Source organism: Poecilia formosa, unplaced genomic scaffold (genome assembly GCF_000485575.1).
Source record: "Poecilia formosa unplaced genomic scaffold, Poecilia_formosa-5.1.2 Scaffold131, whole genome shotgun sequence".
Lineage (NCBI taxonomy): Eukaryota > Metazoa > Chordata > Actinopteri > Cyprinodontiformes > Poeciliidae > Poecilia > Poecilia formosa.
The window spans coordinates 818,960-829,259 of NW_006800070.1; the positions used below are offsets into that span (position 1 = coordinate 818,960).

The following is a 10,300-nucleotide window of genomic DNA, read 5'->3' on the forward strand; positions in this document are numbered from 1 at the left end:
ATCTGCTCCAGCCGTAGCTTCAGGAACAGTGACCTTAATCCTCAGATGTTATCAGGCAGTAGCTGTTCCCAGCTTAATAAGTAAACGAGTTGAATAATCAACTGCTGACCTCATCAGTCTGCAAATCATTGCTTCATATTCGACAGTCGGGGTCGAGGGAGAAAATGGGCTTTCAGTATTACTGTGCAACAAAGTCACTTTTGTGAAAGACGTTCTGAACCTTAGAAGTTAAGCAAGATGATTTAGTTTCCACCCCATCGCACTGGGTGAAGGTGGATCTCTAAGGAGTGGCGTGGGGTTGCGGCTGGCGCCTAACGAAGCCCGTGGCACCAGAGCAAGTCTTCCGTCCGCTGCCCAACCCCCCATGTTTTATTCACCGACGCATGGGCACTGCCAGCCTGGTTTCTGTGTCTCCACGGCTCTGTAATTTCATCTAATGGAACGGACAGTATAGGCTGCAGTAAGCTGCTCTCCTGTCACCACGAGACAGATTGTATCTGACGGCGCAGTGACCCCCATCCTGATCTGACATCATACTGTTGCTTAACATGCATGACTGTTGTCTGTACACTGACAGAGTGATACACTCGCCACGTCCTACATGTCTAGTGTCAAGCTGGCAGAGCACTTTGATTATCAGAAGGCTTTTTTTTTTTTTCGTCTGTCTATAATTTTTGCACCTTGTTTGTAGGTTTGTTTATTTTGTAAAGTAAAGAGAATTTTGATATTTGGTGATTTGAGATGTTTTGGACAGATTAGTTTCTAGTGTTTCCCTTAGTTGATTGGCCAGCTGCTCGTCTCAGGAGGATGGAAACACAACATTTGTGTCCTTCCTGTTGCAGAGTGGAAGCTTGAGGGACAAGAGAGGAAACGAGATGAAACTATCTAGTCACTAAATTGTTTTAAGTCAAATTATATTACAACTACTGCAGGTTAGCAAACATTAAGATCAATCAAGGCGGTTCATATTAGCAGAGATGCATTGATCAGAATTTTCATATTGATTTCTTATATATAGCTTTGACATGCAGGTATAGTTGTCAAATCTATTTTTTTCTTCTTTTGCTTTGTTTTGTTTTTCCTTTGCTGAAAATGCTATAGAAATAAAATTACCTTACCTTCAAAACTAACATAACACCATTTAAAATATAGTTTTGTCTTTTATCATGTTCACTGTTTTAAAGAGGGACATTATGTATTGATGAACATTTACATGAAAATACATGAGATTATAACCAAGTGGCTAATTTCCATGCTAGTCCCACTAGTAGGTTGATGTATTTGATGTTTAATAATAATGAAATAAAAGTAGTCTCAGACTACTGCACAAAAAACTCTTCATAAAGGAGAGAAATTCTTTGCAATTTGTAGCATATAAAGTTTCGATATTTTTCAATTTAAGTTGAATAGCGTTAGCATTACGGCGCTCAAAATAGTCATACACTGCTAAGCTGCGCTATGCTAAACAGGCTAATCATAGGAGTAGAAAAATTAGCCTGCAACAGTTTTAGCATGCTGAACAGATCAGTGTGTTTTGTTTGGTTAAACTGGTTGGTTTTTGTTCCACTGATTGTTGTAGCTGCACTTAGATGAAATGTTCATAGTTAGCTTTAACACTTTCTTCTCCATTTCTCTCTGCCTGTGTCTCCATCAGGGTGGTGGTTCTGGAGAGCCGGCCGACCGACAACCCGTCGGCTCTGAGCAACCTTTACATTTTAGCAGGTCACGAGAACAGTTACTGATTCCCCCCCGACTGGACAAAGGGTCAATCTTAGAAAAAAGCGAATAACGTTCCACAGTTTTTGGGAGATTTGGACCTTTTCAAAGGGAAACGGAGAACAACCGGGGAGATTTTGTTGACAATAAACCGCTGGTCAGTGCAAGAGGAGCCTCTTCAGTGTGGATTCATGCGTAGCCTTAACACCATCAGGGACGTTCACCGTAAAGCACGTCTCAACGCAAACATCGTGGGAAAACCGCTCCGAGCTGGAAAGACGTAAACCGAACTTTACCGTACCCGACAGTTTCCTCTAGCAGTGTGAACAAGCTGTCTGAAGGTTTTACTGACGGAAGTGCCATTTAAAAATTCACACACGTTGCGATTGTATTAGAAACAGTGGGAGATGAAATCATTTTTATTTTGTCTTTTTAACTTGTCACACATAATCATAGCTAGTGACAGACACCAGGAGGCTCAGGAGGAGATTTTACAGTCAGAGCTAACGGATCACTTTTATAGAAACCCTGGAGCCTTGTGGGTTATTTAAGCAATATTTATTAACCTCATCTTCACTCATTGGGAATGTCGGGTTTCCGGACTGTTGGAGTTTTATGCCGGATCAGGATTAACTACCTAGTGATCAGTTCCTGATTAGCTGTGGGTTACTTTTTATCTGATGTGTAATGTAGTTGCATCTCCTGCTCTGCTGCATTTTTAGAACTTGGATAAAATGTACATGTTTTTTTTTCCTTCACTCTCTTCTTTTATAGACCTTTTACTTCTCTTTACTTGCACCATTTAAGCACTTTTGTACATTTTTTTATTTAAAACAAAATGACAAACTGAGGGACAGTGCTTGGTTTTATTAACATCTCTGCATTCCCTTCGCAAAATGTTTAATATGTACTTTTTGTAATAAAAAAAAGCTTTTAACATGGTAAAGCCAGTTGTTGGTTTTCTTATTGTGACGGGAGATCGGAGGAGTGGAAACGCTGGAGATTCCTCTGGGAAGAGAGAAAACAAGTGAGTATTTGTTTACATCATTTCCCCTTTTCTAGGTCGTCTCTTCTCTGACTAATTGGTCCCAGTGTGATGCGTTTTCCTGTCCGTCACCAGATGGATGATGTCACTCCTCACCTTAGAAGTAAACATGAAAACTCTGACCATCACTAAATTAATATACTGTAATTGGGAGTTTTTGTTACTTGGAGTGAAATATATTAATGAATGTGATGATCTCAGGTGTGGAAAAGTTTTTTTATTCCCCTGTCTCAGTAGGTGGAGTCCTCTGTTGCCACAGCAACTTAGCTTGAAGAGCCATAAATGTGTCAAAAGTAGTCACTGGTGAGAGTGAACCAGAAGTCGGCTGATGGCACCTTCAGAATAAAAGCTGAGCAGCAGGAGAGGCGCCAGCTTGTTAACCAGGCAGGAACGCAGAGTTGACCTTTTCTAGCTCTTTCATTCAGTGTATTTTTTTTTAAATAAGTGTTCACATTAAGATGAAGTTTAGGTCTTCAAAGAAAGTGAAAATACATACATATATACTATATAGAATATACTTTCTTCTTTCTTTCTTCATCTTTACTCCAGACATAAAATGTCCATAGTGAAGAGATTTAAAAAAAACACAAAGAAAAATAAGATACAGGGCATACAAAGTAAAATATTACAGACAGGAGGAGCATGCTCCCACTGGATGGCAGCCAACCTTTAATACAGAAATGTGGCCTTAATGAAAAATATATTCAATGCATGCTCAAAGGTTATTTACTTTTCGTTAAAATGTCTTTTACCCCCCTCCGTGCCCCAGCCTCCAGGTTCTGCGTTACGGCCCTGTGTTTGCTGTCAGAGCGCAGCGCACATCAATCCTTCTGCGGCTCCACAACTCGGATGAATCCACAGATTTGTGACGTTTGTCTTAATATTAATGATTATAATGGCGTTTACTTGCCCAACTTTACGGACGCGTTCATTCGTGGCTGTTTTTACGTTTATTGAGCCGTTCATATTGGTCTCGATATTTGTAGTTTTTCTGGAGCGCAACGCGAAGCTCGAAGTCATTCAGGTAATATAAATGTATTTGTATTTATACGTATATTGATGATGGCAGGTCGGTGTGGCTGTCTGAACAATTTAAACCTGGAATTAGCAGCTTAACACTCTGTAGGCTTGCAAACTGTAGTTCAGAGAGTGATACATGTTTTTTCTCTTTTTTAAGGTTTTTTACAACATGTAATTAAATGTTTTTTGGGGCTTTTTTTGGACGAGTAAGTCAGAGGTTACACGTTAACCTCTCACTCTTTTATCCATCCATCCATCCATCCATTTTCTGAACACCCTTGTCCCTCAGTGGGGTCGGGGGGGGGTCACTCTTTTATCGTCTTTGAAAATCAAATGATCAGTATGGAGTAAAATATTTTTTTCTATGTAATTTTTTTTTTAAATAAAAAGGCTGTCTCTTTTTGACAAAGCATTGCCAAGCTCCAATCAATGCGTATTAACAAGGTTCAGATACAAAATGTTACATTGTTGCGTCACCTCCTGTTTAAAGCTAATTCACCTCCTGAATTAGCTTTCCACTAAAAACAAAATGAACATCTAGTTCATTGTTTTAACATTCCCCAGATGGTTTATGACAAACAAAGCTTCAGGGAGCCCAGCCCCGTCATTCATCACCTGCTGCTGCTTATCGAGCTCAGCGCTCCAGAGAAACACGTGGGGGATGGTGTTTTATTTTGAAAAGCTCGACTGGAAGAGGAGTAAATTATTTCTGACTTGCGGCCTTAAATACATCCCCCTGTGGCAGCTGTGGGATAGTTGATCTGCGGTTGTCCGTCCACCAGGCTGCTTACGGGGGGAAGCAGAGGAACCTGAATAAACATCTGCAAACCGGTAAGTGTTGCTTTAATTTGGCGGGGTGGGGGGGAGTAAACATTTCCTGTTGATATTGCCACAGAAATTAATGCATTTTTTCCCTAATATTCTGTGTGGTTATACTTTCCCATCCTATATGAAATCGCTTTTTTTTTTTTTTTTTACAAATATACAAAAAAAAAGTAGATATTTGCACCTTTTTTTTCCTTTTTTTTTAAGCCGCCCTATTTTCTTATTTGAAGTGCATTGTTTTGATTGCTGCTTCACTCTGGTTTCTTTCTCTGCACCCCCAAGGGAAATAACCCGACACACTTTGCATTGCAAATGTTTCCTTATGCAATCCAACTGTTAGGAGAAACGGTATAATGTTCTCCGGATCTCTATCTTTCACCGGGAGTTTAAAAGGTTATCTTGAGCATTTAGGTCTCTACAGAGAAGCCTTAACACGCTGTTAGGTAACAGGCAGCCGAGCTTTTTGCTCAGTGATGGATCTAAAAAAAAAAAATTATTTATTTATTTTGTACAATCAGCTCCGTTTTGCATGTTAACCTGTGTGTGTGTGTGTGTGATGCAGAGATGCAAAAGTGTTCATAAAAGTAAAAAACTTAGTTCTGTTTGGTGATTGTGCTTTAATGCTACAAAAGCAGCCGGTGTTCTCAGGTTACTCTCACTCTCGCTCTCTGTTTTCCCTCCGAGTGCCAAACCTCTCCCTCTTGTTTTCCAGCTGCAGAGGGAGCTCCCGCCTCCCTGCATGCAAAGTGTGTGTGTGCGTGTGTGTTTGCCTAACTTCGGCCGAGGATGGAGAAGTACGAGAAGATGGGGAAGATCGGCGAGGGGTCGTACGGCGTCGTCTTCAAGTGCAGAAACAGGGACACCGGGCAGATCGTCGCCATCAAGAAGTTCGTGGAGTCTGAGGACGACCCCATCATCAAAAAGATCGCGCTGAGGGAGATCAGGATGCTCAAGGTGAAAACAGTCTGCATCACAAGCGACCTGAATACGGCAAAAAATAAATAAGTAAAAAAGGTTAACTAATTTCGCTGGATGATAAATTGTCCCAGAAATTATTGCGGTAAAAAATAATATTGTTGTTTTGAGACGATTTTCGAGTAATATACTTGTAATGGCGTAATAACGCACATTCTCAAAGGCCAATAAACCTTTAATTTCTCACTGATATTTTTTAAATATCCAAAATAAATCAACAAAACAACACATAAAATGAATTATGAAGTCTCTGTAAGCAAACTTGTCCTTCAAAATAAAGGCTTGTTGAGACCAAAGCAGCAGACTGAGGTTTTTGTTAGAGAGAGAGCAGAAACGATTAATCGTGTAAAAGGAAGTTATTTAGTTTGTTTTAATCGATCATGCCATGAATTGATTTATTGCTCATTGCAACAGATCTAGCTTTAATTTACCTGATAAATATTATTTTTATGGAGTCAAAATTAATCCAAGTCCCTCAACAATACAAACTGAACTCTATCGTAAAAAAAATCATGTCTGCTTTGTAGCGAACAAAAGACAGGTTTGTGCATTCATCAGCGTTTTAATTAGTCATGCGGAGGGTGGGTGGTGGGTGGGGGGGCTTTGGTGGTCCCCCGGACACCAGGATCTCATAAATAGGGCAGGTTGTCAGGGGCAACGGCATGTTTATGCACTCCCGTTTGCTGTCGGATGAGCGCAGACGCCGCTGTCAGCCGGGGCGTCCAGTTTTCTCCTGATTGAAACGTCGGTGTCCTGTGCTCTGTCTGTTCAGCAACTGAAGCACAACAACCTGGTGAATCTGATCGAAGTGTTCAGACGAAAGCGGAAGCTTCACCTGGTGTTCGAGTACTGCGACCACACCGTCCTCAACGAGCTGGACCGCCACCCGACCGGGTGGGTGTGTCTCCTCATCAAAGTTCATGAGTTCACTGTGGTTTGTTCATTTGACTGATTTCATGCCGTGCTCTGGGAAAGTGTTCGTTCGTCCCCCTTTTAACATTTATCTCTCTGCAATCTTAAACTTCTCTGTATTTTATGTCCTAAAGCAACACAGAGAACCACAAATTTGTGGTAAATGGGTTTCAGTATTTAGTTTCACAAATGCAAATGACAGAATTGTTGGATTATTAAAAATTCAGCATCCCTCAGTAGAAACCCCCCATCACAGCTGCCAGTCGTTTGGGTTTTGTCTTTGCATGTCTACATAGTTTTTCTGTTTTGAAATTATTCTTATTACCAAATGGGGTAACTCTTTATTTGAAGGGGTGTGCATAAGACTGACATGACACTGTCATAAACATGACATAACATCTGTCATGAACATAAAGAAGTCTTTATGAATGTTTATGACAGTTTTCATGAAGTGTCATTCGGTAAATAATGACACTTTTAATGCAAAGTTGCTCTAAAAGTTGCATTGAAAGTCCATTAAAAGTGCCAACTTTGCATTAAATTATCAATTTACAAAATCATGTCATAAACATTCATAAAGACTTCTTTATGTTCATGACAGGTGTTATGTCAGTCTTATGCACACCCCTTCAAATAAAGTGTTACCTAAAACAGCTCAGTCAAATCACCTGAAGAGTATTTGGGAGTAGCAATTTCTAAGACTTTGTGGATTTTTGATATTAATGTGGTGATCATAAAAGTGACATATATTAAAAAAATATTTACAACTTTTTTTTAAGGCAGCACTGTTCTTAAAATAAATAAAGCAGCCTTCTTCGGGACACCAGTTACATAAAGTGGTGTGATTTCTATGACATTTGATCATATTTTCTTATTTTTTGATTTGTATTGATGCGCTTATGAAAGAAACAGTGATGAAAAATTGTAAAATTGACAATCCTGACAATACGCACAGCTTTTTAGAGTTTCAAACTTCACTAACTGTGAAGTTATTATTGTCAAAATAATAACAATTCTTATAAGATTTTTTTAAAAAATTGGTCTACTCTGATGAAGGAGAATGAAGCTTCAACTTTAACAAAAAAAAGTGATAATTTTTACCAAGTAACTGAATGAAGCTTAAAAAATTTACTTGAATAAACTTAATTGATAATTTAATTAACTCAATATATTTAAGTTGGATCACATGTTTTATCTTTCAGTGTGTAAACAGTTATACATTTTTTTGAAAATTATTAATCAATAGTAATATAGAAGGAAAAGTTGTCCAGGTGGTACATTCAGATTCATCTTCGCATCATAGAGAATTTAATTTATAATTGTTTCCGCTGCAGGACTTTATTTTGAAATTATTATTTAGAGAGAGATCACACCAAGACAGGCGACTGAACTCCTGGTCAAGGCATAGAAAAGGAAACTGCAGGAGTTCAAAGTTCACGTGTTCGTTGCCATGCAGTCCTGAACTGGATGTAAATGCAATGAGTCGCAACTCGACACCAAAAATGAAACTAAAACAAAGTTATCTGCAAACTTTGTGGTTTCTATCACTAATAATATGTCAGCGTCCACCCTGCCCTGTTTTGATGAGCGGCGCTCCCGTCTCCACGGAGACGGGCCCGGTCCTCCCCGGCATGCTGACATCGATGCTCGTTTAGCGTCTCCTATTAGCAGGGAGCGTCCGGGCCGCCTCCTTCCTCCCCTCTGCTGCCACCCATTTACACAAAACACGAGACGACGAGATGGAGAGAGAGAGAGAGAGAGAGAGAGAGAGAGAGAGGAGGGGCAGAGAATATAATTGATCGACACACCCGAAGGCTCGAATTAGCCATTTCCACGGCAACGGTGATCGATGGCGACTCCTGAGCCAACAAAGGCTCGGCGCTGAGCATCAGGGCCCTCTGTGGAAACAGGAGATCCGTTGTTCACTGGAGGGGGGAAAACAGAGGGAGACCGCAGACTTTTAATGCACTAAGATTTGCATTAAAAGTCTCATTGTTTACCGAATGACGCTTCATGACAACAGTCATAAACATTCATAAAGACTCCTTCATGTTCATAACAGGTCTTATGTCAGTCTTATGCAGACCCCTACAAATAAATTGTTACCACGTCTATTTTTAACAGCTTGTCCAGAAGAACGAAAATGTGTATTTTGACTAAGCTGCATATTTTGAAATAAAATTGCAGATGTTCTTGTTTAAACAATATTTCTGAAAAACACAAAGGAAATAACAGAAAGCCGTCCCAGCAGAGTTGGATTTTCCCAACACTTGAAGCGTAATGACAACAACGCTCCTCTATTTTGAATTGGACTTTCTTGCTCCACAAAACACAAGATGAGCCAAAAACAAAAACGCTAACACACACCGTCCCCGTGATCAGACACTGTGGTGGCACCGTCGTGCTGAAATGATTTCATGTTCTTCAGCAGGAATTGAGAAGCCAGTTGCAGTTAGTAAAGAGGGATGTCACTAAATGCAGGTCAGTCCTGAACTTAGAAAACCTGTTTATGTGTCAGAATGGCTCAGTCAAAGTCCAGAGCTGAATCCAGCAAAGAATTTCTGCGAGGCTTAAAGATGTACCCTAAAAAACCTACAGCTGAAGTTGCACCCGAAGGTGATTCTACAGACCACTGACTGAAGGAGATTGAATTCAAATGTATGCCACACTTTTCAGACTTCTTTTTTTTTTGCCATTTTTTCACTTTTTATATGTTGCCATTTATTTTTATTTTTTGGAAACACTCAGGCTGGTGATTGTAACGTGACAAAATGTGAAAAGGTTCATGCAGGGCTTCATTTACCACATGTTCCCATTTGATTTTAATAATTAGTTTCCTAGCAGCTGTAGAAGTCCGATCTCTCAGGATGCACACTTTCTGGAAAACGTGAACATCTCGTCAAGAGGGCTGATCTGACGTTCGTTTCCGTGTTGATTCTCCACAGCATCCCGGAGCACCTGGTCAAGAGCATAACCTGGCAGACTCTCCAAGCCGTCAACTTCTGCCACAAGCAGAACGTGAGTGAGCGCTCCGTGTTTTCTTCAGCTCGTCCTCCGGCCTGTCAAAGCTTTTTTTTTTTTCCCTCGGCTTGTTTTTCCAAATTCCTCTGTCCTCTCCTCCCCGCCTCTGCTCCTCTGCTTTATGGCTCCTTTTTTTAAAGCCAGGATTCCTTCCCCTTGGCTGAGCAGCAGTTAAACGGATTGCCTAGACACAACGAGCGCTGCGTGGGCCCCCGTCATGGCGGGGGCCCATAAAGCCCAGAAAGCACCTCAGACATTTCTCTCTCCCAGCTCCTTTATTCCCTGCGGTGTATCTTTAGGTTGTAAATCAGAATTACAACTGGAAGCAGTTTTGTGTTTTTTTTTTAAAGATCGTGTAGTGACGCCGCTGCTGTTTGCGTCGTTGCAGTGTATTCACAGAGACGTGAAGCCGGAGAACATCCTCATCACCAAACACCAAGTCATCAAACTCTGTGACTTCGGCTTTGCCAGGATTCTCAGTGAGTTTTTATTTTATTTTATTTCATTTTATTTTTAGCCACAGCTGGTAAATTGTTGTTGCTGCCACTTAGTGGTGGTTCAACAAACTTTTATGTCGATCTGCAACAACGACAGTAGACAGTCAAGTAGGAGAGATATTTCTTCCTGTGGTAGAAGTGATGTTCACTTATTCTTAACTTAGATTTCTTTTCCTTTTTTTTTGTTTTTTTTCTTTTTTTTTTTTTTTTTTTTTTTTTTTTTTTTTTTTTTTTTTTTTTTTTTTTACAAAAATAGTATTTACATGCAGGGTTCGTATTTGAAATCTTT

The 10,300-nt window shown here is 40.1% G+C and overlaps 1 protein-coding gene across 1 annotated transcript in view; it reads left to right on the top strand.

Moving 5' to 3' along the window:
- The first annotated feature begins 4,381 nt into the window (after nt 1-4,381).
- LOC103144735 (cyclin-dependent kinase-like 1) overlaps nt 4,382-10,300 on the top strand; it is an 8,706-nt gene continuing 2,787 nt past the window's right edge. The window contains exons 1-5 of the mRNA XM_007561860.2: nt 4,382-4,612; nt 5,319-5,560; nt 6,354-6,475; nt 9,439-9,511; nt 9,903-9,993. Of these exons, the coding sequence (XP_007561922.1) occupies nt 5,393-5,560; nt 6,354-6,475; nt 9,439-9,511; nt 9,903-9,993 (454 nt within the window). The 5' untranslated portion in view covers nt 4,382-4,612; nt 5,319-5,392. The remainder of the gene's footprint in view (nt 4,613-5,318; nt 5,561-6,353; nt 6,476-9,438; nt 9,512-9,902; nt 9,994-10,300) is intronic.